This window comes from Trametes versicolor, assembly GCF_000271585.1.
Source record: "Trametes versicolor FP-101664 SS1 unplaced genomic scaffold TRAVEscaffold_2, whole genome shotgun sequence".
Lineage (NCBI taxonomy): Eukaryota > Fungi > Basidiomycota > Agaricomycetes > Polyporales > Polyporaceae > Trametes > Trametes versicolor.
Window position 1 is genome coordinate 2,464,507 of NW_007360322.1, and position 26,802 is coordinate 2,491,308.

The 26,802-nt window shown below is 58.0% G+C and overlaps 9 protein-coding genes across 9 annotated transcripts; 6 read left to right on the plus strand and 3 right to left on the minus strand.

Annotated features, from left to right (window-relative positions):
* Positions 1-778: 778 nt before the first annotated feature.
* On the plus strand, positions 779-1,000 carry TRAVEDRAFT_95501 (mating-type protein MAT1-2; the record flags this gene model as incomplete). Its single annotated transcript, XM_008036261.1, has 1 exon — positions 779-1,000. A coding segment is annotated over one exon (222 nt), but the record flags the coding sequence as incomplete, so codon positions are not given.
* A 1,442-nt stretch (positions 1,001-2,442) lies between these two features.
* Positions 2,443-5,313, minus strand: TRAVEDRAFT_69277 (uncharacterized protein; the record flags this gene model as incomplete). Its single annotated transcript, XM_008036262.1, has 2 exons — positions 2,443-4,729; positions 4,802-5,313. The coding sequence occupies 2 exons, from the start codon at positions 5,311-5,313 to the stop codon at positions 2,650-2,652; spliced, it is 2,592 nt and encodes an 863-aa protein (XP_008034453.1). The 3' UTR covers positions 2,443-2,649.
* A 252-nt stretch (positions 5,314-5,565) lies between these two features.
* Positions 5,566-9,085, plus strand: TRAVEDRAFT_161310 (MCM-domain-containing protein). The gene is made up of 10 exons (XM_008036263.1): positions 5,566-5,594; positions 5,647-5,879; positions 5,933-6,242; positions 6,295-6,466; positions 6,518-6,945; positions 6,996-7,130; positions 7,181-8,062; positions 8,111-8,419; positions 8,565-8,720; positions 8,780-9,085. Exons 1-10 carry the CDS (start codon positions 5,589-5,591, stop codon positions 8,900-8,902), a joined length of 2,754 nt encoding a protein of 917 aa, XP_008034454.1. The 5' UTR covers positions 5,566-5,588; the 3' UTR covers positions 8,903-9,085.
* A 650-nt stretch (positions 9,086-9,735) lies between these two features.
* Positions 9,736-14,265, plus strand: TRAVEDRAFT_62820 (uncharacterized protein; the record flags this gene model as incomplete). Its single annotated transcript, XM_008036061.1, has 15 exons — positions 9,736-10,192; positions 10,271-10,599; positions 10,664-10,777; positions 10,831-11,010; positions 11,066-11,102; positions 11,157-11,278; positions 11,337-11,454; positions 11,519-11,719; positions 11,774-11,814; positions 11,867-12,128; positions 12,187-12,469; positions 12,526-12,735; positions 12,794-12,887; positions 12,945-12,964; positions 13,024-14,265. 15 exons carry the CDS (start codon positions 9,736-9,738, stop codon positions 13,964-13,966), a joined length of 3,411 nt encoding a protein of 1,136 aa, XP_008034252.1. The 3' UTR covers positions 13,967-14,265.
* A 344-nt stretch (positions 14,266-14,609) lies between these two features.
* TRAVEDRAFT_161318 (RNA-binding domain-containing protein) lies at positions 14,610-15,627 on the plus strand (the record flags this gene model as incomplete). Its single annotated transcript, XM_008036264.1, has 5 exons — positions 14,610-14,724; positions 14,798-14,837; positions 14,925-14,954; positions 15,063-15,240; positions 15,518-15,627. The coding sequence occupies exons 1-5, from the start codon at positions 14,702-14,704 to the stop codon at positions 15,625-15,627; spliced, it is 381 nt and encodes a 126-aa protein (XP_008034455.1). The 5' UTR covers positions 14,610-14,701.
* A 1,186-nt stretch (positions 15,628-16,813) lies between these two features.
* On the minus strand, positions 16,814-19,302 carry TRAVEDRAFT_69281 (ATP-utilizing phosphoenolpyruvate carboxykinase). The gene is made up of 8 exons (XM_008036265.1): positions 19,265-19,302; positions 19,028-19,127; positions 18,710-18,967; positions 18,575-18,657; positions 18,445-18,510; positions 18,112-18,324; positions 17,429-18,028; positions 16,814-17,366 (listed from the first exon to the last, which is right to left on the minus strand). Exons 2-8 carry the CDS (start codon positions 19,113-19,115, stop codon positions 16,986-16,988), a joined length of 1,689 nt encoding a protein of 562 aa, XP_008034456.1. The 5' UTR covers positions 19,116-19,127; positions 19,265-19,302; the 3' UTR covers positions 16,814-16,985.
* Positions 19,303-20,147: 845 nt separating this feature from the next.
* TRAVEDRAFT_26570 (uncharacterized protein) lies at positions 20,148-20,595 on the plus strand. Its single transcript, XM_008035375.1, has one exon. It carries the CDS (start codon positions 20,318-20,320, stop codon positions 20,579-20,581), a length of 264 nt encoding a protein of 87 aa, XP_008033566.1. The 5' UTR covers positions 20,148-20,317; the 3' UTR covers positions 20,582-20,595.
* A 378-nt stretch (positions 20,596-20,973) lies between these two features.
* On the plus strand, positions 20,974-22,136 carry TRAVEDRAFT_113988 (alpha/beta-hydrolase; the record flags this gene model as incomplete). The annotated part of the gene is made up of 4 exons (XM_008036266.1): positions 20,974-21,216; positions 21,267-21,363; positions 21,420-21,613; positions 21,669-22,136. The coding sequence occupies 4 exons, from the start codon at positions 20,974-20,976 to the stop codon at positions 22,134-22,136; spliced, it is 1,002 nt and encodes a 333-aa protein (XP_008034457.1).
* A 139-nt stretch (positions 22,137-22,275) lies between these two features.
* TRAVEDRAFT_161325 (uncharacterized protein) lies at positions 22,276-26,729 on the minus strand. Its single transcript, XM_008036267.1, has 26 exons — positions 26,451-26,729; positions 26,092-26,389; positions 25,812-26,042; positions 25,656-25,758; positions 25,477-25,595; positions 25,403-25,421; positions 25,327-25,343; positions 25,154-25,263; positions 25,042-25,094; positions 24,972-24,985; positions 24,898-24,919; positions 24,642-24,775; positions 24,552-24,588; positions 24,353-24,481; positions 24,257-24,297; positions 24,089-24,198; positions 23,889-24,031; positions 23,649-23,834; positions 23,493-23,593; positions 23,309-23,427; positions 23,157-23,253; positions 22,838-23,092; positions 22,726-22,773; positions 22,611-22,670; positions 22,480-22,557; positions 22,276-22,427 (listed from the first exon to the last, which is right to left on the minus strand). Exons 1-26 carry the CDS (start codon positions 26,570-26,572, stop codon positions 22,380-22,382), a joined length of 2,694 nt encoding a protein of 897 aa, XP_008034458.1. The 5' UTR covers positions 26,573-26,729; the 3' UTR covers positions 22,276-22,379.
* Between the last annotated feature and the right edge of the window lie 73 nt (positions 26,730-26,802).

The following is a 26,802-nucleotide window of genomic DNA, read 5'->3' on the forward strand; positions in this document are numbered from 1 at the left end:
ACCACCCCGAGAGCTGAGATCTGGGAAGTGGCGGTCCACAGTGGGGTGAAGCTGGCTGAAGTCGAGCGAACGACCACCATGCTGAACCAGACCACTGTGTCATACCACTCTCACTCAGTGCCTTGGCCAGCTCGAGAGAATATGGCACACTGGACGCCCCGTCGGCGGCAAGTGGGGGAGTTGTGCAAGCGGCGGGACGCAGTCCGATCGTCAGGCACAGGGCGCCTAATACAACTCCTCCTTCGGTACTGGTTCAAGCTCAGCGCTGGTGGCAGCGCCCGTTCGTCTCGATTTCGGAGTTCAACGTTCATCTCGCACTTCATGTCGGTTTTTCCTCCAGCGGGCCTTTTTGAGGGCACCTATTGTCCTGCCCCCCAAAAGCGCGGAGTACCGCCAAGCAGTATAGCCGCACGCAAAGCCTGGCGTGAACGGGCCGAGTCGTGGCCGACGCTTGGTGTGGCCCCCGTCCACTGCTCAAAGGCGGCACAGCCCGCACGCATGGACCTCCAAATTGCTTAAATGCCCGCTTGGTCCATGCATTGTACCCCCCACCATCCTTCCACCTCAATCCCCCCGCTATCAACGCGCCCCGCATTCTCTCTCTGCGACGCCACCATCCCGGCCCGCATCACTCACCTCACGCATACACCACCACCCTCACCACCCTCACCACCCTCACCACCCTCACCACCCTCACCACTCTGCAATGGCACCGCACCGGACAAGGAACGCCAAGGCCTCATCATCCACTACGCCCTACTCCCCACCCACCGTCCACATCAAGCGCCCACCGAACGAATGGCTCTGTTTCCGGTCAGAGCAGCTAGCCTTGAAGAAGGCGGCACATCCTGGTGGCAAATTCTGCATGGATGCCATCTCCACCGAGCTCAGCATTCGGTGGGCGGAGATGGATGCGGCGGCGAAGGAGCCGTATAAGCAGGCCGCGCGCGACGCGAAGGCGCTGCACGCCGTCTTGCACCCCAATTACAAGTTTACCCCGCTGTCGAAGAAGGCCAAAGCGGAGCTGCTGGCTCAGCAGGAGGCAGCGGAGAAGGAGGGGAGCATCGCGGAGGTGCGCCCTAAGCCACCGCGCCGCCGCTCTCGCCGGAAGGCCACCGCGCCGCCCAACCCGACCCCCGCCGCACCCGCACCGACGGTCGCGCTGCACATGCCGCTTCCGTTCTCCTTGGACGCGCTGGCCCTCGCGCTCCCGCCAGCCCCCGCAGCCCCGTCGGCCTTTGCGCCCCCGCCGACCTTCGCGGCCCCGCCGAACGCACATGCCTTCGCGCCCCAGCTCGGGCAGGGCGGCGCGCACTATGCGCCACAGATGGGATGGGTGAGTGTGCTCGAGCTCTTATGCGCTACCTGGTAGCTGACCCGTCGTCCAATTTCCTCGTAGCCACAGGGAGCGCCGATCCTGCGCAACGGCCCCGTGCATTGGGCGTACCCGCCGCAGCCCCACGCGCCACCGCCCATGCAATTCGCGATGAGCGTCCTCGGCCCGCAACATCTCCCGTACTACCCACCGGCCCCTCAAGCTCAAGTCGCGCCGGCGATGCCACCTCCAGCACCCCCGTGCGACATCGTCCCCGCGCCGATGTACGGCTCGGACTATCCCGGGGACCTGTTGGGTCAGTTCGTCGACGCAGGCGCGTCCCAGCAGGGAGGGGGCATGGCCGACGCGCAACTAGCCGCCTACTCGTCTGTCTTCGACTTTGTGCCCAGCGGCCCGCCGTCGGATGCGTCCAATGCGTCCAGCCCCGGCGGTGGGTGGAACTTTGGCGAGTCGGCCTTGGACACGTTCGACTTTATGGATCGCAACGCGTAGTTTGGTGAGTCGCTGCGGTCTTCCGGTTGCTCCTATACGTCTGTCGACTTACGCTCGGTCTTTCGCAGCAGTGTCCGTCAATGCCGCATACGCCTTGTCGACGCGACGGAGTGGCGCGGTTTGCTTTTCTGTCTCCTGCTTTGGCTTTGTTTCCCCTTCTCTATCTTTCCTATCGTCCATGCTCTCTCCCTTCGTTGCTTTACCATCGGCTTTCATTGCCCCCGCATACGTTATACCTCTGCTCTTGATATCCAATCCCCGCATTGATACCAAACTCGAGACCTTACATTATCTGTAGTCGCCCGAAAGTGTTCAACAATGCTGCTGTAGTCGTCCTAGCTGTACCACCACCTGTGTCTTGTCTCAATGCCAATGCGTTCTTAACCTATTGACCTCCGCCAGAGTCCGGTACTGGCAGGTGCGATGAGTGTGATCTCATAGCCTCCGACGGCAAACACTATGTCCGCGTCACTCGCTTCGACTCGGACTTGTTCACTGTTGCACCGCCACCTGCCAGGCCTGCGCTTGTCCCTGACCGTGGTTGCGCCTTATGGTTATACGGTACGAACTGCGACGTTGTGCTGCAATGCTCGGGGGACGGCTGTCAATAGCTTGAGGACGTGCGAGTAAAGATACACGGTGTCCGAGTCGGCTCGAATAAACATACACTGGGGAGTTGATTGTCCAAGTATCTCATCCAGTCCATAGTGACCTCAGTATACAAAAACAGTGTAGGGTACACAGACATCTCTAGGAAGCGCATATACAAAGGCACACCGCGCATCAAGGTAAACGCTATCTCATATCGAACCTGGCACCATTCATCGTGAGCGGACCGGCGACGAGTCCGGGTACGCAAACAAGTCAAGCGCATCGTCCGACGAGGGGTGCGCGGGCCCCGCCCCACGGACAGGGCTGCTCTCCGGGTCAATATCGCTCTGCCAGTGCGCCATCAACCCGTCGTCCTCGTCGTCAGAAATCGACATGGTCTCTTGGGACGACGCCTGCCCGAAGCGCACGCTCTGCTGAGCCTTCCGCGCCCTCTCCTCGCGCAACGAGACCACGTTCCGCTGTGAGTCCGCAAGGAGCGTCGTAAAGTTCGACTGCCGCCGCCACGCTGCGATCGGCGGGGGCGGCGCGGAGATCGCGTGCACGGACGACGTGCGGGAGGAGGTGAAGGGGCCGCGCGTGGGTGCCTTCGTCGAGGCTCTGGCTTTGGCTTTGGCCTCGCGCTCGGCGCGGAGTGAGATGACGTTCATCTGCGCGTCCGCGAGGATAGTCGCGAAGTTGGAGGAACGTCGCGCGGGGGTGGGGGTGTGGTGGAGCCTGCTAGTGGACTTTGATACCTTCCGAGGCGGTGCAACGTTCTCTTCGTCGTCAGACGACCCAGCACGCGAAGGTGCGCGGCTTGAGGTAGCGGATGTGGATATAGATGTCGCTTTCCTCTTCAACGGGTTCTTTGTGCGCACGGGCACCGACCGACATGTCGACGCGGACGCCTCTGGCTCTGTATTCGTCGTCCGCCGGGCTGCAGTGAGGGCCTCGCGTATCAACGACCCAGCTGGAGGGCGAGACAGCACAGGAGAAGCGCGGGCCCCGGCCTTGCGGCGCTTGCCCGTGAGGCAGTGGTCCTTTGCCTTCTTGGTGAGGGCGGGCGCGGGAGACTTGAGCACCCACGAGCCGACCATTTCCTCCCACTCCCATTCGCCCTCTTCGGGAGGCGCCGTACCCGCCATCCCGCCGCCTGGATTCCCACCGAAGCACCTGCTTTCCGCGTCCTCCATGCGGTCCATTACCTCGAGTCGGAGACTGTAAAGCTGGCTCTGGCTGAGCTTCCGCCCCGGAGTGGTCATGCTCTGGGTGACCGTCGGCGTGGCGATGAGTATCTCGACGTGCTGAAGAGCGGCCAGCCACAGGGCAGCTTCGCACCTCAGGAGACCCTGGGTACGCAGAGGAGTAGCAAGCGCGGAGACGGCCTCGATAGCGTCTCCATGGATGGTGGGTGGAGTAGGAGGGGGTGTGGGCGTATTGGCATCTTCAGGCTCTGCGAGGGGCATGGCGAAGAGCTCGATGCGTGGGAGGGGGAAGATGTGAGAGATGAGGTCGTTGAAGGTCCCGTTCTGCACGTTGGCGGACCGAAGGATATCCTGCAGAGAGGAAAAGTCGTGCGGGTGTAGAGACGCAGAACGTTGGGATGAGACACAGTATGCAGTCAAACAGACAAGCGCGTTCGCCAAACAAGCGGGGCGTGGAGTCGGTGTGTCGTGGCTCTCGTGTAGCCCATGTGACGCAGCAGCGACCAGGAAATCTACGCACACGACGAAGTCGTCCATTGAGTCTGGGCTGGATGTATGTAGCCTGTCGAGCATGGTGATGGCCCATTTCCGCAATCGTTCAATGGCCTCGTCATATAGTTGGGCGTGGACGTCGTCCAACACTTTCCCTCCTTTCCTTCCCCCTTTCGCGTTGGGTTTGACATCGGCGACAGCCTGCACTAGGCCCGTGCATAGAGGGACGAAACAGCCGCTGAAGTCCTGTTCGCGGAATTCGCGCGCGAGACGGTTCACTGCCTTCGAGGTCCAGGCGTGCAACCTCGTTGAGGCTGGTTCAGATAGGCAGTCTATGACAAGTCGAGCGAACGTCCGGTTGTTGATTATCGACTGTGTGCAGGACTTTCGTAGTGTGCTGAGGAAGTTCTTGTGTGCGGGGTGCGTGAGGGGACAGGTATAGGTTGACTGAGCGCGCGGCTTGATGGCCACGGCGAAGAGATGTGATAGGACTGTCTGCGCCTCTGGCACCAGGCCATGAGACAGGGATACGTCCAACAGGGCGCTCAAGAGGGTGGGATGGTGTGGGCATGCCTCTAGGATGTAGGTGAGAGCATGTGCGACAAACATACGCCTAGATATCCAGCGTTAGCGGCGTATTCTTCAGACCGACGTAATGCGTAGATGGCTTGACAGTGTCACTCACGATCGATACGCAGGCGGCACTTGGTCATACAAGTCATCCATGGCCTGAGTGCCTCTGTCGTCCTCAAGGACGTCGGAATCCCGTAGGTCATCGAAAGCTGCCTCGATTTCCGACTGGACGTGTTCGCCGATGAGTCGAGCGCAGATGCTTGTCAGGTCAAGAACACGGCCTCGTTCTTCGTGATCAAGAGACGGCGCTGGGCCAAGGACAGATTGTACGATGTTCCGGAAGGCGTCCCGAACTTCGTAGATGCGTTTGGAGAGTTGCATGTTCTCGATGATGGCCCGGTCAAGGTGCAGCCTGGTCCCGAAATTGTCCAGAGATTGAAGAATAGCCAGGGGAGGGGTTCCGTCATCATCTTGGGCGTGTTTGGAAACATTCCGGTGCGAGCTCCCGTACGTGACAGAGACCGCGGGCTTAGTAGGTGCGAGAGTGAGAGCGTTGAGACTTGTGCATTTCATGCGCAAGGATCTCAGTTGGCGGTTGATCCTTGACGAAGAGAGTTCGGCCATTGCAGCTCTGGCAACAAATACCGCGACGCGTATTCGCAAAGTCAAGATGGTGGTAGGAAGAAAGAGGTATCCGGCGGAGGTATGATGGTTGAGCGTAGAGGACGCTTGGAGGATCTCAGCCACCGACGCGCCTTGAACTTCGGCGCCAATCTCGACGCGACTGTGGCAATTTACAACTCCGCCCGTAATGAGCGCGACGCGTCGGAGGAAACCTTGTCTCATCCTTCCTTCCTGCATCCACCACCTCTCGACGCGCATCTCCTCTCAAATTCACAATGGCGGTATGTCTAGGAGCGTGAAAACTATGACAGAACGCTTATTCGTTGCGTACAGACCCCTCGCGGTGCCAAACGGCGTCGCTCAGTCACACCTCCCCCGGGATCCTCGCCCGCGGGACCGTCGCGCGCAGAACGCGACGAAGAGTCATCCCTTCCACCGTCCTCACCACCTGCGCCTTTCTCTGACACAGACGAGAGCCTGGATGAGCGCGACGCGGTCAAAGACATCGAGGATGACGCGGATGATGCCGAAGACGGAGACGATCTATTCGCAGAGGAGTTCGAAGAGTAAGTTGCGAGTTTTCGCGCTCATATCCCTTCATTCTCACATTTTTGCACAGCGATTATGCGACGAACGAGCTACTGGACCGATACTCCGACCGCGACATTGACGATGACCAAGACTTTGAGGAGATGTCGGCCGCTCAAAGGCGCGCTGCTGAGGCCAATATGGCTCGCAGAGACCGTCTGGAGCGCGGAGGCCGGAGGGGTGCCCGTGCTGCTGCTCGAAGTCGCATGCCCGACTTCCTTCAAAGCGATGATATGGAAGACGACGACGTCGATGGTGGTCTTCTTGCGGGCATGAAGAGGCGCACCCGGCGGCAATACGATGAGAGGAAGGACCTCGACGACTTGGAAGGTGTAGACGATGTGAGTATTACGATGGTGAGTTATAGTCAGGTCGATCTAACAGTGTGTGCAGGAACTTCCGCTGGAGCAACTGAGTGATATCAAAGCGAAGTCGATTGCGGAATGGATCGCCAACGAACGTGTTAGACGATCTATCGTTCGGCACTTCCGCCAGTTCCTCATGACATATGTTGACGAGAACGGCGCGTCGGTGTACGGTCAACGCATCCGACACTTGGGAGAAAGTGCGTATCGCGATCGAGATGTCGGGGTAGCTTTACTGATCAGTGTCACAGACAATGCCGAGTCGTTGGAAGTATCGTATCTGCACCTTGCGTTGTCGAAGCCCATCCTCGCTTACTTCCTCACCAACTGTCCGAGCGCTATGTTGGCCATCTTCGACGAAGTTGCGTTGAGCGCGATCTTGCTCTATTACCCGGCCTACGAACGTATTCATTCGGAGGTGCACGTTCGCATAACCGACCTCCCCCTCGCTTCCTCTCTTCGCGACCTCCGGCGATCACATCTCAACACTCTTGTCCGAGTAACCGGCGTCGTGACTCGTCGAACGGGAGTGTTCCCACAACTCAAATACGTGAAGTTCGACTGCCGGAAGTGCGGGGCGGTGCTGGGTCCCTTCTACCAGGATTCGACCCGGGAGGTGAAGATTAGCTATTGCCCCAACTGCGAGAGCAAAGGACCCTTCCATGTCAATTCAGAGCAGGTAAATTAACCAATTCTGTATCGATACTATGACTCTGATGCGTCGGATAGACGGTGTACAGAAATTACCAGAAAATGACGCTGCAAGAGTCTCCCGGCTCTGTTCCCCCTGGACGTCTCCCACGGCATCGCGAAGTCGTGCTGCTATGGGATTTGATAGACAGGGCGAAGCCTGGCGAGGAAATTGTGAGTGCATTCCGTGGGTGTGCTTCTTTTATAACAATGGCCCCTGCTAGGAAATCACTGGTATATACCGCAACAATTTCGACGCGTCCCTCAACTCCAAGAATGGCTTCCCGGTGTTCTCGACGATCCTAGAAGCCAACCACGTCAACAAGAAAGAGGACCAGTTCGCGGCCTTCCGCTTGACCGAGGATGACGAAAAGGAGATCCTACTGCTAGCGCGTGACGACCGCATTCGTAAACGCATCATCAAGTCTATCGCCCCCTCCATCTACGGCCATGAAGACATCAAGACAGCCTTGGCCCTATCGCTTTTCTCCGGTGTTTCCAAGGATATTAACCGGAAGCATCGTATTCGTGGTGATATCAACGTCCTTCTGCTCGGTGACCCAGGAACGGCCAAGTCCCAATTCTTGAAGTATGTGGAGAAGACGGCCCATCGTTCTGTGTTCGCCACGGGTCAGGGCGCGTCTGCCGTCGGTCTTACGGCGAGCGTGCGCAAGGATCCTATCACGCGCGAGTGGACTCTGGAGGGTGGCGCACTCGTGCTCGCCGACAAGGGAACTTGTCTCATCGACGAGTTCGACAAGATGAACGACTCCGATCGGACGTCGATTCACGAGGCGATGGAGCAGCAGTCCATCTCGATATCCAAGGCCGGTATCGTCACCACGCTTCAGGCGCGGTGCGCCATCATTGCCGCGGCCAACCCGATCCGTGGCCGCTACAATCCCACCATTCCTTTCCAGCAGAATGTCGAGCTGACAGAGCCCATTCTGTCGCGTTTCGACGTCCTGTGCGTGGTGAAGGACACGGTCGACCCCGTCCAGGACGAACTCCTCGCTCGATTCGTCGTAGGCAGCCATCTGCGGAGCCACCCCAAGTTCGAGGCGCACAAAGATGAGATGGACGTCGGGACTACCTTGGATGCAGACGTGAGTGTCATATCAGCGTGTGAGACAGTATTCTCACCTCCCGCATAGATCATTCCGCAAGATCTGCTCCGGAAGTACATTATGTACGCGAAGGACAAAGTGCGCCCCAAGTTGTTCGACCTCGACCAGGACAAGATTTCGCGGCTGTTCTCCGACTTGCGTCGCGAATCGCTCGCCACTGGTTCATTCCCCATCACCATCCGTCACCTGGAGAGCATCATCCGCATGTCAGAGGCGAGCGCGAAAATGGCGCTGCGCGAGTACGTGCGCGCGGACGACATCGACCTCGCAATTTCCGTGACCATCGGGAGCTTCGTGAATGCTCAGAAGATGTCGATCAAGAAGACGCTCGAGCGAGTAAGTTCCGTCTTCGATCCGCATTCTCGTATAGGGATCGCGATGCGTTGCGAGCAATGTAAAATCGCCTTGCTCGCCGCGTGTAGCCTTTTCTGTGGTGTGCTTGTAGTCGCCGGACATGTTACTGATCGTTTGCGCGCAACAGGGCTTCCGCAAGTACCTCACGCAGGCGCGCGACCACGAGGAGCTGCTCGCGTTCCTTCTCGGACAAATCGTCAAGGAGAAAGCGCGCTACTACCAGTTGCAGAGGCACTCGCAGCCCGATTCTGTAACCGTCAAGACCACCGAGCTGGACGAACGGGTAAGCTTACCTCTCCGTCGTACGCCACATGTAACCAACCATTCTTCGCGGGTTTGCAGGCCAAGGAACACGACATCTACGATACCAACCCTTTCCTGCGCTCGAAGCTGTTCGCAGCGAACGGGTACAAGCTGAAGGACGGCGTAATCGAGAAGGCGTTCAAGCGCGGAGACGAAGAGTAAGGGAAAACGCTGTGATATATGTCTGTCTGCGGAAGTCTCTGCTGTGCGAAGTGTATGTCTGCCTTGTTGTCTTAGTCCGTATCTTTGCTAGTTGTGGTGTTTTCTGCCAGAATCCTATGTGTACTGTTACTACGATGTCTGTGCGTGTGTATATGTTAAAGTCCGTGTCAATGTCAATCAACCTGTTAGCTGTCCAAGCTACCATGCTCACAGATTCCTTTCGACATGGATGCCTTGTATCCTCTTCCACAAGTCTGGTAGCTTTGCCAAGCATGCCAAATGGCCCGTCGGACGACGGAGGCACACAGTCCTGACATCGGCGGCTGCTTACTCCGACCCGTCGGGCGCGCCCTGGCGCTCAGGCACGTCATCGGCGGCATCATGATCCACGGCGCGCGCGACCCTGCGCGACCTGGCGCGACGCGCCGCCGCAATACCGCCGCGCAGTGCCCTCGGCCTTCGTCTGCCGCCGTGCAGCAGTCGTCGACTCAACGTACGAGCGCACCTGTGGCCTGAGACCTGAGTCGGGGACGCATATGCATGAATGGAATTGAAGCCGGCAGAGGCGTCTTATCTGACATCATACTCGATAGACGGGAGGCGGCACCGGGGGCAATGTCGAGGACATCGGCATGCTCGACCCGGAACGCGACATGAGCAGCAAGCGAGGCCGCTAAGTCCAGGGTGAACGTCTTCCCGATAAGAATCCTAGCCACAACACGAGGCGCGGCTTGTCTTCAACCACAACCGCGCGCAACTTTTTCCATCGCCCTCCCTCTTTCTTACGACCCACGACGACGTCGAGCTCAGCGACGACGGCGGCAACGACCACCATGGCCCTACCGCTCGCGGACCTCACGCCGCTCTTCATCCTCCGCGTGCTCTCACCCAGCATCGTCTTTCTCGCCACCCTCTCGCTGCTCTTCGTGCGTGCCCCCGCGCCGCAGACGTCCTCCGCGCCATCTCCCATCACCGCCGTCGTCGTTGCTACTCGTACGCACCGTCGCGCTCTCATATATGCTTTCCTTTCTCTCGTTGGCCTCACTTACCTTCTCGACGGACTTGCCTTCGTCGTCTGGGCCGTTATTGGCAAGACCTGGCCCGGGTTTACCGGACTCGAGATCAACGCGGTCGTAGGTCTCGCTGCGTTCACTGGACTCGCGGCCCTTGGAGCATGGAAGGAAATCCGCGGCGTCGACGTGTGGTCGCTCCGCCGGCTGAAGCACGGGGTGTTCTTCTCCCTGGCGTTGGATATTGCACAGGTCGTGTTCTTGGCCCTTGCAATTACGCGTACGTCTCCCTTTACACTTCTATAGCGCACGTTGCAACGCGGCGTGGATGTTGGCTAATCGTAGATACGCTTCACAGGCCCCCTCTCTACCGTCTACCTTGTCCATCTCGCGTTCCCCGCTTTCCGCGTCCTTCTCCTTGTTCCGTTGCTCTCCGCCCTCCTCTTCCCGCGTGTTTCCTACGTCCCCGCGGAGACTATCGACGAAGAAACACCGACGGACACGAGCCTCCTCATCCCTGCTCAAGACGCCGCGGCGCCCTCGTCGGGGCTCTCTCCCTTCTCCGCGGAGGCAAGCAAGTATGGTACTTTCCGCAGCGGCCGATCCGTCGCACAAAGCTCCGGGCCCACTACGCGTACTCACACTCCTGCTCCTTCTACCGTGCGTGTACCCCCGCCCAAGGCTCATGTGAGTACAATTGTGAGCTTCTAGCGCGTCTGCGTCGGAGCTGAGACGCGTTTGTTTTCATTAGGAGGCGAAAGAAGACATTGCACTCGATCCGTCGTGGTGTGAGATCTTTGCCCGCATTAAGCACATTGCGCCTTACCTGTGGCCATCGAAGAGTGCCTCTCTGCAGTTCCTCGCAGTATGTGATACACATGTTGCTCGCGTGACCGGGTGCTGATTGGTGCCTTATAGTTCCTGTGTTTCCTTGTCATGCTCGTGGGGCGCGTGGTGAACTTCCTCGTTCCATTGGTATTCGCGCAGCTTGTGCGCATCTTCGAAGAGGGTTCGCAGACGTCACCATGGCCGTACCTAGGTGCCTATGTCGCTCTACGCTTCTTGCAGGCTACGGGAGGCTTGGCTGCTCTGCGTGACGTGAGTAAATGCAGTCTATAGCGCATATATGCGGTCCTGATGGGCTTTGGAACAGACTCTTTGGATCCCGGTCATGCAGTACTCCGACAGAGGTACGTGAAATCTAACTTCGCGATTATTTTGCGCCATGTCTGACATATCTCTAGAAATGTCGCAGTTGTCGTTTGATCACCTCCTCCAGCTTTCGTTCGCGTTTCACGCGCGTCGCAAGACCGGAGAGGTCCTGCGCATTCTTGACCGTGGCGCTGCTATCAACCACACTTTCGAGGTGCGCTCGCTCACGAACGTTTTGAATGATCATTCTGACGGCAATCTCCACGATGTAGACCATTATCTTCAACATTCTTCCTACGTTCTTCGATATCGCTATTGCGCTGGTCTTCTTCGTGGTGTATTTCGAGTGGACTCTCGCCATCGTCATTTTCTTCGTCATGGCCGCATATGGTGAGTTTCACTTTCACCTTCTCCTATGGTGTTCAAGTGCATATACTTATCCACTACCCCTTAGTTGCCGCGAGCGTCGTCCTTACCAGATGGCGCACCAAGCTCCGGCGGCAGATGAACGAGCGTGACATGGTTATTCGTGGGATCCACACCGACTGCTTGCTCAACTACGAGACCGTGAAGTACTTCAATGGTGAAGAACACGAGGGCGAGCGTTACCGCGACTCCATCCGCCAGTACCAGAATCTCGAGTACAAGGTTATGGGTACGTACATTTACACCTACCTTGTACCGCGAAGTACTGATTACGCGTGGTTAGTTTCGTTGAACCTGCTCAACCTCGTCCAAAACTTCATCATTGTACGTTGTCTTCTACACACTCCCGCCGCATGCGTGCTGACAAGGAATATAGACTTTGGGTCTCCTCGTTGGCTCCATGATTGTCGCTATGCGTGTCGTTCGCGGCCAGTCACAGCCTCATCAGTTCGTTTTCTTCATCACGTACCTGGCCCAGCTGTATGGTCCTTTGAACATGCTCGGGTACTTGTACCGAACGATCAACCAATCCCTCGTCGACACGGAGCGTCTTCTTAAGCTGCTCAGCGAGCCGACCGAGATCAACGACCGGCCGAACGCCCCCGATCTCATCGTCGAGAATGGCGAGATCGAATTCGGTAAGTACCAACCTCAAACCATGAAGGTCGCCATGAGGTGCTCACTATAGCGGTGTAGACAACGTCAACTTCTCGTACGACGGCCGTAGCACGGCTCTGGAGAGCGTATCGTTCAAGGTGCCCAAGGGGTCCTCTGTTGCGCTCGTCGGCGAGTCTGGCGCGGGCAAGTCCACGATCTTGCGTCTTCTCTACCGGTTCTACGACCTCAAGGAGGGCGACGGCCGCATCCTCATCGATGGCCAAGATCTCCGCGATGTCACTCAGGATAGTCTGCGGAAGGCTATCGGCGTTGTGCCTCAGGACCCGGTGCTCTTCAACGCTAGCATCGGCTACAACATCGCGTCAGTACTCATCACAGCCCTCTCCATGTTTTTAACACTTACCTGTAAGCACATAGGTACGGCAAGTTCGGTGCTACCCAGGAGGAGATTGTCGCCGCTGCGAAGGCTGCCCAGATCCATGACCGCATCCTCAGCTTCCCGGACGGCTACGACACCAAGGTCGGCGAGCGTGGTATCAGGCTGAGCGGCGGCGAGAAGCAACGTGTCGCTATCGCCCGGACGCTCCTGAAGGATCCTCCCATTCTGCTTTTGGACGAGGCCACAAGGTCCGAGTGTATTTGGGTTCTGTCCTACATAACGTACTCACATGGCCTTCTACGTCAGCGCTCTGGACACCTCGACCGAAAAGGACATCCAGAAGGCATTGCAGAACCTCGTCCAAGGACGTTCCTCGCTTTCTATCGCGCACCGGCTCTCGGTGAGTACCTGTACAGTATCAGATAACGGAACCTTCGCTGAATCACCGCACGTCTAGACCATCGCATCTGCTGACCTGTATGTGAAATTTTGCGCTGCCATTAATACGGCGCGGGCTTATTAAATGCTCCCGGCAGGATTCTTGTTTTGAAGGATGGGCGCATCGTCGAACAGGGCACTCATGGCGAGCTTCTTGCCCTGGGTGGCAACTTCGCCACAATGTGGGCCGATCAGGTGTCCAGCACGGACGAGGCCGTGTCCTCGCACAGGAAGTCTGCTGTCGTCACTGGCTTTGACGTAGAGGACGTGCCCGCGGAGGACCCTGTCGTTATCGCAGAGGACCTTGAGGGTGTCCCCCAGGTTGGCACCGAGGAAGTCGCCCAGGACGCACTGGCAGATGGCGAGCCCGCGGTGGAGAGCGCCCCCGAGGCCATCGCCGACGAAGCTGCCGCCCCTGTGGCATTCCCGTCCACTGATGGCGCCGAGGATGCAGTAGAAGCCGCCCCCGAATCTAGTGCCGAACCCGTCCCTGAGGCCTCCGCCGCCGCCCCTGTCGCGTTCCCGACCTCTGCTGACGATACCGCGCCGGTATCGTTCCCATCGAGCGACGCTGCGCCGCTGGCATTCCCGACTTCTGACAGCCCGGTCCCTATCGCGTTCCCTGGCTCACCGGACACGGCTTCCCAGCGCGAGGGTTCTGTCGCAGAGCGTGCGCAGAACCCCGGCGTCACGTTCCAGGAAGCTCAGACGCCGTCCCGCACCGGGACGCCTGATCCTGAGGCGGACGGGAAGCGGAGGCGCACGCTGTCGACGCAGGGCATCCAGCGCCTTGCGCGCCGGATCTCAATCACCACGCGCCGGCAGGGCTCGAGTGCGTCGTCCATTCCAGCGATTGCGGGCTCGTTCATTCCAGGCCTGAAGCGTGCGGACACGTCGAACTCGAACAAGGACGAGGGCAGCTCCTCGAAGGACACGCCGCAGGACAGCCCGCGCGCGAGCGTTTCGAGCGACATTGGCAAGGCCAAGTTGACGAAGAGCAAGAAGGAGAAGAAGCTTGAGAAGCGGAAGACGATGTCTTGAGTAGGTTGATTGCCCCCCTGTTTCTCGTGCCCCCTCCACATGACTGCCCCATGTTCATTTCCCCCTCCCCGTCTCCCACCGTTTTTTCCACCTCTGTTCTGTTCACGATTCACGAAACGACACGACCCTCACCCCCGCGGCGATACTGTATAATGAACGCTCCCCGCCACATACATCATATCATTTCCGCACATCACCATCCACTGTCTCGGTCATCTATCGCGCAATTGTTCCCCGCTGTTTCGCATAGCACACTTGTCTGTTACTTTCTCACTTGGCTGGAAAATGGATCGATACGCACCGTCCGCTGTGTGCAGTGCAGTATCGGCACCGTGCGTGGGTCGCCTTGTCGCCCAATCGCGGTGTCAGACAAGGTTTGGCGGGTGTGGCAGAAGTTAGAACTGTGGCTCGTGCGTCCAGATGTGGCGATGGAGCTCCTCCGAGGGCGCATCTTGGGCGCATTCTGGAATTCCACGGCCGGCACATGACGGGCGCCGATTGGCTGAGACGGGCCTGGAGCGGCGAGAAAATGGGGGGAGAGATCCCGCAGGGATTGAGTTCCGGAGTTTGAAATGGGCGGGAGGGGCCATATAAGCCGGGCGAAAATGAGCGGATCAGGCATCTCGCTCTTGCCCCCCGTCTCCTGCTTGCCCAAGTCTCCGTCCGGTTTTCGATTTCGGTTTCGTCGGTTCCCAAGAGTCCCCCGGTGTACTGTAACTTTCAGAATCCATCATCATGTCTACAAAAGTATACGTTGGGTCAGTTTCGTTTGGACTCGCAGGCGGCGTCTCGCCCGCTAGACCCCCGACTGATTCCGTGTTCCCCGTGTAGCAACCTGAGCTGGAACACGACCGATGACAGCCTGCGTTCAGTCAGTCTGCTTTTTCTGCGCGGCGGGCGACCGTCGCGCCTGTCTCCGTCCCGAGTCTGATTAGATACGCTTCGCGTTCCCCTTTAGGCCTTCTCGAACTACGGTCAAATCCTCGACGTACGCGACCGTTCCTTGAGGCGTCTCGTGGCTGTGTTTCATAAAAACGCACCATGAGGCCTCTTCTCCGTATGGCATGGTGCTGATTCCGTCTCCGCGAACTTGCAGTCCATCGTGATGCGTGACCGCGACACCGGCCGCTCCCGCGGCTTCGGCTTCGTCACGTTCAGCTCGTCTGGCGAGGCGCAGACCGCCATTTCCAGCCTCAACGAGCAGGAGCTCGACGGCCGCCGCATCAAGGTCAACCTCGCCAACGCCCGCGGCAGCGGCGGTGGCGGAGGCGGAGGTCAGAACGACTAACTACATGCTGGTTGTAACAAACACTGATACCTGCACGTATAAGAAGGCGGCTACGGTGGTGGAGGATACTCTGGCGGTGGGTTTGGTGGCGGTAGGCGTCGCTGCTTCTTACTTCGTAGTGCTTTTGCTCACAGTCTTTTCAGGCCAGGGTGGCGGCTACTCCGGCGGCGGAGGCTACTCCCAGGGTGCGTTTGGTGGTCAAGGTCAAGCTGGCGTCATCGCAGCTAGGCGGGAAAGATCGGATTGCTGACGTTTTCCAGCAGGTGGCTACGGCGGCGGAGGCCAGGGTGGCTACGGCGGTGGAGGTTACTCCGGCGGCGGAGGCCAGGGTGGCTACCAGCAGGGTGGCTACGGCGGTGCTCCTCAGTACTAAGTGCTGACAGGTAAGCTTTCGTGCTCTCTCCTACTTGCTCAATGTACTGATCATTGTACAGGATAACATCCCGCACCCCTTCCCATGCTTTCCATTCCGGCCCTATCCACGGCGCCATCTCCGATTCTCTGTCATCTGATCGTATTTCTTGCCCGACCCCCCATCCGCAACACTCCTTCCCCCACTGCCATTCCTTACTGGTAGCACATGTCGTTCCGTCCTGGTCGTCTCGTCCGAAGCGTCTCGGTTCCCGTCACAATGCGGCTTGTACTATTAGGAGTCCCGTCCCCCGTGTACTGCTTCCCCTCTCCGCATAGGTCTCCCGCAATGCGCTGTTGTGGGTGGGTGTGTCATTCTTACGCTCTGCGTTGTATCACAATATGATCTGCGTTCTCGTGCCCCTCCTCCGTGTGCATTACTTGTGATTCGGAGTACGCCTTCGACCTGTTCGATACGCGGGCGTCGCAGCCGCGATCTACGGTACGCGGATGAGTGTATAGTGTGCCCTTCCGGGTGACACTTGCATCGTTATCTCGTGAAGGACACTGATGGGTCTGGGATTGGAATTCCATCCTATGGAGGTTGTCTTGAGTCAATAAGGTGCTACCACGTACGCAAGTGAACATTTGCGTACAAGTCTCCGGGTCGATCGACTCGTACTGTTATATCGTCCTGGGTGCCAACCGAGCCGTTGTCTCGTGCTGTCGTGCTCGATGACCGTGAAGCCTATAGTAGGTACAGCTTGATAGTGTTGAACGATCTATGTTAGGACCCTTAACATCAGTATAAGAATAGATCCAGCCTTAGCGATACGATGATCGAGTACCATCGCGGTCTCGAGTCTATCCAGCGACTAGCCCTAGCTCCCCGGGCAAGAAGCTTTCTCTTGTACCTCCTATCCACATATTCATGTTGATAGCTGCAAGGTCCCGGCGCGGTGAAAGGGGACGATGTAAGGCAGGGCTCCGAATCAGACGTGCGCGCGGAAGGTGTTCGACAGGGGAATTGGTACACTGCACGTACGCATGTAAGTAGTGGCGAACACACATCGCCGAATCTCCCAGAGCTCTCGTATGGCGATCTAGCACGCTGCACCGATACTGCGCTACACCGCACGTGTGGATGGTCCAGGACTAGGAGGGTTCTCATATCGGCAAACACCCACAACCTCGCACATACCGCACAAGAACTTGGTTTGCCGTATCAAGCCGCTAGTGGGCAAAGGTACTTAGAAGGGGACTATACATCTATTGGTACACAGCACGCTGTCCCTGGTAGGCTAGTCTGGTTATATCCCCGCACGCTTCAGCTCCCCGAACCCCATATCACACGTCCACCTCGACCCCGGTGACAGCAACCTAGAGCTGCGGGCCGGCGAGGCGCACCTTCTCCTCGACGTCGCTCTCGTACAGCGCGAACGCCTTCTGGAACATGCCCGCGAGCTTGCGGATCTCGCGCTCGAACGCCTCCGTGTTCGCCCACGCGAGGCGCGGGTTGAGCAGCTCGCGCGGCACGCCCTCGAGCGCGGTCGGCACCTGCAGCCCGAACACGCCGAAGTTCTCGTACTCGGCCTTCGCGAGCTCGCCCGAGTGCACGGCGTCGACGATGCGGCGCGTGTACTTGAGCGGGCAGCGCTTGCCCGTCCCGAACTTGCCGCCCGTCCAGCCCGTGTTGATCAGCCAGCAGTCGACGTTGTTCTTCGCCATGCGCTCCGCGAGCATCTCGGCGTAGCGGCCGGGCTATAAGGAGGGGAAGGGTTAGCGTCGTGCGTGAGGGGACGGGGAGGAGAGGGAGGACGTACGTGGAGCACGATGAACGGCGCGCTGTAGCACGTCGAGAACGTCGGGATGGGCTCGAGCACACCGTCCTCAGTGCCGGGCGTCTTGGACGTGTAGCCGGCGAGGAAGTGGTAGGAGGCCTGCTCGGGCGTGAGCTTCGCGACGGGCGGGAGGACACCGAAGGCGTCGCAGGTGAGCATGATGATGTTCTTGGGCTGCGACGCGACGAAGCACGGGATCTGCGCGTTCGGGATGTACTCGATCGGGTACGCGCAGCGCGTGTTCTCGGTGATGCTCGCGTCGTCGTAGTCGGGCACGCGCGTGAGCGGGTTGTAGACGACGTTCTCGAGCACGCTCCCGAAGCGGATCGCGCTGAAGATCTCGGGCTCCTTCTCCGCGGAGAGGTTGATGCACTTCGCGTAGCAGCCGCCCTCGATGTTGAACACGCCGTCGTCGGACCAGACGTGCTCGTCGTCGCCGATGAGCTTGCGGCGCGGGTCCGCGGAGAGCGTCGTCTTGCCCGTCCCGGACAGCCCGAAGAAGAGCGTGACGTCGCCGGTCTCGCCGACGTTGGCGGACGAGTGCAGCGATAGCTGCCCGAACTTGACGGGTTGGAGATAGTGCTGGAGGAACGGATTAGCACTGATTACGATCCCGGACCGAGGGCGCGATACGGGGTATGGGGTGGGGCGGGGTCGGGACTTACCATCACGGAGAAGACACCCTTCTTCATCTCGCCGGCGTACTCGGTGCCGAGGATGACCATCTCCATCCGCTTGAAGTTGATCTCGACGGAGGTGGTCGAAGACATGCCCTTCGTGAAGCGGTTCGCCGGGAACTGGCCCGCGTTGTAGATGATGAAATCGGGGTCGCCGAAGTTCTGGAGCTCCTCCTCCGTCGGGCGGATGAGCATGTTGTTCTAGGCGAGACGGACCGCTGGTCAGCGATATTCTTGCGACGGAGGGCCGGATTGGGAGGATCGCCCCCGTTTGGGCTAACGCCTTCCACGCAGCGGGAGGATTCGGGATGTGCGACTCACCATGAACAGAGCGTGATAGGCACGAGCGCAGATTACCCGCACTTTGATGCGGTACTTCGGGTCCCACTGGATGCGTTGCGGGAGGTCAGGCCCGGAACGAGAACAGAAAAAAAATTGCGAGGGCACTCACCCCTGCGTAGCCATCGAAGACGTAGACATTATCCCTAGTGTTAAGGTAGTCGATCGCGCGTTCACGGTTGATCTCAAAGGTGTCTGTAGGAAGATGTCAATCCATGCAGGCGAATAAGCTGAACGAAGCACTTACGCTCGTCCATCTTGATGTTTACGGAGCCCCACCAGATCTCGTCCTTCGAGGTCTCCTCGTAGACAATCCGCTTGTCCTTGGGGCTGCGTCCGGTCTTCTTGCCGGAAAAGTTGATGAGTGCACCGGAAGACGAGATGATGGCACCCTCGTTCCGGACCGCATCCTCGTAAAGCACCGCGGGGGGAGCGTTGCGCTTGATTTGGATGCGGTCCATGTCGAAACCGGCCTGGGAGAAGTACTCCAACTCCCGGCCAATCACTGTACGATCGCGCGGGCGATTAGAGTGTATACGAGACGTATTGACGATAAAATGCTCACAATTTGAGGTCTCAGCATCGTACGCCTGGGCGTAGTGCTTGTGGAGGATGTGGGGGGTGACATAGGGGGTGCGGTTGTAGTTCGACATGGTGGTCGGGTGCTAGAAGGGATCGCGATGGTCAGCGACTGGAGCGGAGACGAGCACGGGTCAGGAGGCAGGTCCGAGGCACGCGCGCACCGGACGTCATGGCACGCGCGCTGCCCCGGACGGTGCTCGGGCGGTCTCGGGCGACTCACTCGCGATGGGGTATGATTGAGACGACGATGAGGGCGATATGGGGAGGTGTGGGGAATGCGGGGTAGGGGGCTGATCGAAACGGTGGAGCCTGGGGGAGGAGACTTTATAGCAGCGAGCAGGCGAAGCATCCAATATTCCTGACCCCAAAAAAGGAAATCTGCTCGTGCAATCACGCGGCATCCAATCGCCTGCTCCCGGTTCTGTCCGCGCGGCGGGACACCGTACGGAATTTAGCACAAAAGCCTCCCCGCGCACGGCCACGGCGAGTCGACGGCCTCAGCGGCGACGCGGATGATGGTGGGGAGGAGGGAAGGTCGTGGTCAGCGTACGCGTTGCCGCCAGGCCGACACTTATCCGTCTGCGCATCGTCTTCTTTCCCCAGGCTGGCCCCTTAACGGCCCAGCTCACATGCCCTCTCCCACATGTCGCTAGCTATATGAGGATGCGCAACCCTCGCCGACGACCACCTCTCGCAGTGCCATTCACCTCTCCATCGCTCGCGACGTCAAGAGCTGCGCGCCCCCAGCCAATGCCGATCGAGTTCCTAAGGCGGAGGCGGCTCAGGAGGCCCCCTCAGCGGACCTCCAACGGGAATAGTTGTATGTTCTGGGCCTACCGGCATCTGACCCCGGAGCACCGGGCGTGGAAACACGACATCTGACATACGGAGGCGGCTCAGCCACAGCGGAACCTGCGCCCGCCAACACACCGCCCCAAGCGAATCATGTCCCGGCCGAGGTCTCTCGCGCTCTTGGAGCACAACGATGGTCGGGTCTAGGGAGAAGTGTGGGGTACAACGTGAGTCATTTGTATATTACCGTTCTAGCGTCGGCCAGTCGCTCTCATGACGCTAGATGAGGAGAACCATCCTCGAACGAACGAGAGGTTCTCCTCTTAATGCACTGATCACTAGATCTGCAGAATGCACAGGTTTATGCGAAACCTTTCGTGCACGCTGAAGACCAATATCATCACGGGTTTAGGCGTGGCCTCTGGAGCTCCTAAACGCACGCGTTAAGGTACTGCAAGTCAGGCTCAACACCGCCGGCCACATGCGAGGACACCCTTCACTCGATCCGGCCGTCATCCTCGCACTGCCGATGGGAGAGACATCTCGTACTGGCAACACAATCTCACAAAGTCTTCCCGGCCCTGCCTCAAGGAAGCCCTGTGGCCCTACACCCTCCGTTTCGTCCCGAGCTAGGTCCATGTTTGGAATCTCGTTCGTTCATGATATTCTGACCAATGGACCCCGTGCATGTCCGGATAATGCTTACTGTATTGCCCAAAGATACCACGAGAACGGATGCACCTAAACATACACTTCGCCCACGAAATATTCAGCAGATCGGCCACGGCGTGGTGTCTATGGATGCCGCTTTGAGAATAGGCATTTAGGCTATACCATATATACCGCACTGGTACACCAGGTACTATCAACGATTACAGCTCTATAACCTTCTGCCTGCGCTATATTTGTGCATAAATCGTATGTCGCGCCTTGCACGATATGCTGAAGGTCGGTACGGAGGATCGGACCGGGTCAGCGAAAGCCTAATGCGGGGCTGCCACGGGCGCCTAAAGTAGCGTCAGTTGTCCTCGGCGCGGCGGCTGCAGCGTACGCACTCAGTGCTACGTTCCTCGGTGTCCGCCAATTTTCCTCCTTGCGCTTGCTCAAGTCTGTCATATATCTGTCTATTCCACTCAGATGCGCGTACTTTCTGTGGTCAGCTTTTTGGTTGCGTTTCTAGTATGCTATGTCGTCTCGACTCCACTGAGGTTGTCTGATCCCCCTCGGCGACCACTTGTCATCTGGCACGGACTAGGCGATTCCTACGCGTCGCCGGGCATGCTTCAATTCATGTCGCTGATCAAGGAGATGCACCCTGGCATTTTTATTCACTCAGTCTATCTGAACGAGAGCCTGAAGGAGGACGAGCGGGCGGGCTTCGTACGTGTGTTCAAACCTCTCTTTGTTCTGACCTCCAACGCGTAACATAGTTCGGCAACGTGAACGAGCAAATCAGCACCGTTACAGAGCAGCTAGCCAATGTCACTGAGCTTCAGGGTGGCTTTGACGCGATTGGTTTCTCGCAAGGTCAGTGTTCCAGTCCCTCCGCTTCCCCTACATATGAGCCTGAACTCCGTGCGCAGGTGGCCAATTCCTTCGCGCATATGTCGAGAGGTACAACACGCCTCCGATTCACAACCTCATCACTTTCGGCTCGCAACACATGGGCGTGTCCGACCTGCCGCTGTGCCGTCCCTGGGATGTGTTCTGCCAGCTCGCCCGGCGTGCCGCCCGCGGGGGCGTCTACACCGAGTGGGCCCAGGAAAACCTGGTGCAAGTACGTGTGCCCACAAATGACACCATATGCACAGAACCCGCTAAACGGCACGTAGGCGCAATACTTCCGTGACCCAGAGCAGCTCGACTCGTACCTCGCACACAACACATTCCTCGCGTCGATCAACAACGAAGTACGAGAGGAGCACAACAAGACGTACGCCACGAACCTCGCGTCGCTGAACACGCTCGTGCTCGCGATCTTCTCCCAGGACAAGACTGTCGTCCCGAAGGAGTCCGCGTGGTTCGGCTCGTACGATGCCCCCAAGGACGCCAGCGCCGAGCTTGCGGAGGAGAAAACCATCGTGCCGATGCGTCTGCAGCCGCTGTACAAGAACGACTGGATCGGGCTGCGGACGCTCGACGAGCGCGGGGGCGTCGTGCTGGAGACGTGCGAGGGCGAGCACATGCACCTCTCGGACGAGTGCTGGCGGCCGCTCGTGCAGCGGTTCGTGGGGGCGGTTGTAGATCGCGAGGAGACGTACCGTGGCGTAGCCGCACAGGACGTGCTTAGGGTGCAGTGATTGCCCTGAGGGGTGTGCCTGTGGTTTGGTGGACTTTGCTTTCTTGTTGTGTATCTGTGTAATTGCTTTGTATTGTTCCTTATCCAGCGCGTGGATCGTGACGTGCACTGTTCTGACGAGAATCGCAGATCAGGACTCGCTCTCATTCGTGAGTACTCAACTGGCACTATTGTACAGTAACCCATCCATCTGACAACAAATACAGGTTCAGTACATTCAGTTGGCATCATTCCGCCGCACTGCTCAAGCCTTCCTACGTTCCAACCAGCCTGCGAGTTCTTCTGTCGAGCGCTGCGTAACAGTGAGTGCCGGGTTCGGGCTCGGGATGCGGATGCGGACCCACCCTGAGCCACTGTCCGCGGGAATGAATCGTGTCCAGGGTCTGACGCAGAGGCAGCTCGTACGTCGCCGTGTTCTTGTCCTGCATCCCCATCCATGTAAGAAGTGAATGAGAGCTACAGCAGAGTCACTCACTTTGAAGAAGTCGGATATCCTAGTATAATCTTCTTCCGACGTTAGCGCACCGAAGGCCGCCTATTGGAGCGCGGGGTGTGAACAGGTGTGTACCTTGAGAAAATATGCTTCTTACCTCGAGCCAACCGTTGAACGTGAAGGTGCCAGCGTAACGCTTTTCGAGCTGTACGAGTTTCCCAGGTAAGTGGTGTTCCATTCCCTTACACCTACCCCTCGTCCTGGCTCACCTCATCAAATCGTTCCATGACACTGTCAGCCAGGAATCGGCGCGCCGTCACGTTCGCCTGCAGGCTGCGGATATAGTACAGGGCATCCTGATCGCGCACATCCTTGAGGGCGTAGCGGAACGTCTCCGCGGCGAGCTGCAGGTCACGGCTGTGGCCTATGGCGGCCATGGCGGCAAGGCCCTGCGCGGGGTCGCGGGGCTCTTGCGTGAGGCGCTTGACGAACGTCCACTCCTCTCTGCCACCTTCTTGCACCCCCTGCTCCGTCGCACTACAGTGAGCGAACTGCAATACGCGTATGGAGATGGAGGAGGAGACGTACGATGCGGTAGGTGATGTTGCGCAATGCGCTCGGGATCTTCGACTCCTCGCCCGTCTTGACGAAGTGCGCAAACCGTGCCTTCAGCTCGCCGACCACCCTGTGGGATCCGAGATCACGCAAGTGTCACTCCGCAAGGTCGGATTACGACATACCAAGCATCGCCTGCGTCGGCGGCCTGCTCTACAGACCTGACCCTGAGTTGCTCTTCGTGTAGGGACTCCTGGGGGGAAGGATCGATGCCCAGCCGCTTGACGAATGGGATGAACAGGCTCTAGACAACGCACGTTCCAATGAGCAGCGTGACTCTCTCGACATGCAGATTTCTATGCCACACACCCTGCGGAACGCGTTGAGCTGGTCTATGATCTTGGGGTGCTCCCACCACGTCGCCGAGATGTAGGACAAGCCCGTTGCGCACGCATCCCATGGGACCAGATCTATGAACAGGGTGAGAGACGTGACAAACAGTCGTCTCTCGAAGAGGGAGCTCACGTTCGCTCGCTTTGCTCAAGGCATCGACGAGGTCAAGCACGGTGCCGATGGACGTGTAGCCTGCTTTGACGAGCGAGAAGGCGTCGCGGACGAGCCCGACCCGGTCTTGGGTCGAGAAGGGGAGGTTTGGCGACACTACCTGCTGCCCAAGCTTTTCCAGCAATTCTGCGCTGTACTGCACCACGTCTAGACAGGCGGCCTCAGTACGGGCGCACGGCTTCCGAAGGATTGGGGACGTACAGAAACCGGTAGTGCCCGCGTTGAGCTTGAACGGTTGGCTGGAGTCCAATGGGACAACCATCTCTCGGTCGTCGAGGACGAGGTCGGATCTTATGCTGTGCGAGCCGTCAGCAGATACAGTGAGCAAATTTAGCGGGATCGTCCTGCAGGGGAGGGTAGTCAGTATATGCGTGGCCCCCGATGGCGGATGAGCACGGTACCAGATCGTCTGGTTGTTCTTGTGGTCTACTGGCCCCGTCTCGAGGAATCGATCCTGTCGAACGAGTATTCCGTCCCCCCTTTCGGCAACGCTGACGACGGGGTAGCCCATCTAATATATTGAACGTCAACACCTTTCATTTGTCGCGCTCGTGCCATATCAGCCTTACCTCCTTGACCCAGTTGTCCATCAACTTCGGTATATCCTGATCTGAAGACTCGTTTATAGCGTAAAAGATAACCAGTTCATCGGTATCTACACGTACCAGTGGCCGCTTGAATGCCCTCCCACAGGTCCTTCGTGATAGTGTTCTTGTATTTGTGCTTCTTGAGGTAGATCGACACACCCTTGAGGAACTGACTCTCGCCAACGTAGGCTGCAAGCATGCGAAGCACTAGGAAATAGAGTCAATATCCCTCGTTATACTCTGCTGGCGTGTTGGGAGGGCCGTGGACAGTACTCACCGGAAGCACCTTTGGCGTAGGAAAGGTCGTCAAATATCTACGACGCGCCGATCAGCCCTACGAACGGGTACGTCCAGATATCATAGCTACCTGGATAATCTTGTTCGCGTCCGGGCACTCGACCTCGATGGGATGCGACGAAAGCTTTGCGTCGAGGGCCAGAGCAGAATAGAACTTGGAACCCAAGAAGCGAGCATCGAGCTGCCATTCGGGGAAAAGTCTGTGAAGGCAGAAGTTGTGTTATCTTGGGGCAAACCATGTTCAGCGGGTAGTGCCGGTACCTGTCTACGGAGGGCAGAGAGACTAGTCAGCTCCAGAGTAAGCAGCACAATCGATACGTACTTACCGAGTACGATCTTCTCTCCCATCTGTGGAAGCAATTTAGAGGCAGCTGCGCGGTACTTAGTCTTTGGCACTTACAAGGGTGGCGAAGCCTGCCAGAAAGGTCTTGAGCGCAGTCAGCAGGATTGCCGCGGAACGCGCGACATACCTTCATTGAGGTACAGATTATCCCACCACTCCATCGTGGTGATGTCGCCAAACCTGGCAGCAAGTCATCAGCGGTGAACAGAGGCAATCCGGCGGCTCACGCAGCTTCTTACCACATGTGCGCGATCTCGTGGCTGACCATGGAGGCAACGTATTGCTTGACTTGCAGGCTACTGGAGTCAGAGTCCAGTAGGAAATATTGCGTCTTGCCTATGATAAGACCCTTCGGACCCGCGTTGTTAGTCATCAGACTAGCAAATGAAAAATGAGAAATGATCGGACTGACCCAATTTTCCATGCCGCCTATACGTCATAGTTCTTGTGAGATGTATTATCACTAGCGGACGAACGGGTGAACTCACCCAGATCAAAGTCGCTGGACTGAGCGATGCGTGTCAGACAGCAGACCGATAATACACGTTGAGACACATCTCACCACCAGGATATCCAACTTTGGCAATGGGTATTCCAGATCGAAGACTTCTTCGTATAGTGGCATGACTCCGCGCATGATGTCAAGAGCGTACTGTCCCTGAGCGATGTTATCCTCGGTAGCTGCATGCCGGATATGAGTAAGAGCTACACCTGTCAGAGAGATAAGAAGGATTTAATCACCATAGATTCGTAGAGGACGTGTGAGCCCGCTGATGGGGCTCGTGTAGTGGCTTTCGAGGTGTGCGAAGGGCCCGTTCGCATATGCGACCAAGTACGTTGAGACCTACAAGCCTCAGGTTAACGAGAGAGAACGACGTCGCCGGGGAAGGTACGCACGGGGGGAGTGGTCTCGAAGCGTGTGATCTTCCAGTCAGTGATATTCTTCGTTACGTCCAGTTTCTTCGCTAGCCACGAACTCGCCACTCCCGGTGTGTACACTTGTTCGGAGATAGAAGGCATATTGCTGATGTTCACGCCTGAGTCCACATGGGATGCCATGGTTATCGCGAATGTGGCCTTCAACGCGGGCTCATCCCAGCATGGGAATGCTTTCCTTGCCGCGGTTGGCTGGTAAACGTCACGACGAGCTAACGAGACGGCTTCAAGAAAGGCGTACCTGAAACTGGGTCAGGGAATACGACGTTTTCCCATCCTTACCGCCCATTGAAAGGTAATAGCCGCTCATCTTTCTCGACAGCTCTGCGCTGAACTCGACCGTGAGACGCGCATCGGTGCCTGCATCAAGAGACTTTGGGAAGGTGAAGATCGCTCGCTGAGCAGTGCGATCGAATTGCATCTCCACGGCTTTCCGCTCCGCTTGAGTGCCAGAGAACACCCCATGGATAGACACATCGCCTAGCTCCAGATCCAACACATTCAGAGTGATTTTGCTGGTCTGCTTCTTGACATCGACACTATCGAAGAGATCCCTCAGAAAATCGACGGGCTGTTGAAGTGCCCGATGATGCTACGTACGTGATATGAACCACACCCTCGAACTTCTTCTGCACCAAATCCGTCCACACTGTGAGATCATAATGTTTGGGGATGACGTCCACGGGTAAACGGTAATTTTGGGGGCTCGTTGACTCGGCCATTGTTTACCGGAGACGCGAGATTCGGGATGGGGTGGACAGGGAAGAGGATAGGACACCTGCCGCAGCAGATCCTGTCGATGCCTTGGCTACTGCGGCTACTTGGAAATCGATGGTGCGCAGCTTCTGGAGTTGAAGCCGACTCGTCGGTGGTTGTGCGCTGCGGGGCGACTACAAGAAGCCGCGGTGGCAGATCGAGCGCGCTGAACCATGTTGGCCAAATCGGGACGACA

What these genes read in the sequence shown, in the direction of transcription:
- TRAVEDRAFT_161310 (XM_008036263.1), top strand. An exon ending in GGACTACCTTGGATGCAGAC is followed by an intron (nt 8,063 to 8,110) that starts GTGAGTGTCATA and finishes CCTCCCGCATAG; the next exon opens with ATCATTCCGCAAGATCTGCT. An exon ending in CCACCGAGCTGGACGAACGG is followed by an intron (nt 8,721 to 8,779) that starts GTAAGCTTACCT and finishes GCGGGTTTGCAG; the next exon opens with GCCAAGGAACACGACATCTA.
- TRAVEDRAFT_26570 (XM_008035375.1), top strand. Translation starts at nt 20,318, where the DNA reads ATGCGAGGACACCCTTCACTCGATCCGGCCGTCATCCTCGCACTGCCG.
- TRAVEDRAFT_161325 (XM_008036267.1), bottom strand. Translation starts at nt 26,572, where the DNA reads ATGGCCGAGTCAACGAGCCCCCAAAATTACCGTTTACCCGTGGACGTC. An exon ending in CACGAGATCGCGCACATGTG is followed by an intron (nt 25,095 to 25,153) that starts GTAAGAAGCTGC and finishes ACTTGCTGCCAG; the next exon opens with GTTTGGCGACATCACCACGA. An exon ending in AAGAACAACCAGACGATCTG is followed by an intron (nt 24,032 to 24,088) that starts GTACCGTGCTCA and finishes CCTCCCCTGCAG; the next exon opens with GACGATCCCGCTAAATTTGC.
- TRAVEDRAFT_69281 (XM_008036265.1), bottom strand. Translation starts at nt 19,115, where the DNA reads ATGTCGAACTACAACCGCACCCCCTATGTCACCCCCCACATCCTCCAC. An exon ending in CGATGCTGAGACCTCAAATT is followed by an intron (nt 18,968 to 19,027) that starts GTGAGCATTTTA and finishes GCGATCGTACAG; the next exon opens with TGATTGGCCGGGAGTTGGAG. An exon ending in CGCCGTTCATCGTGCTCCAC is followed by an intron (nt 17,367 to 17,428) that starts GTACGTCCTCCC and finishes CCCTCCTTATAG; the next exon opens with CCCGGCCGCTACGCCGAGAT.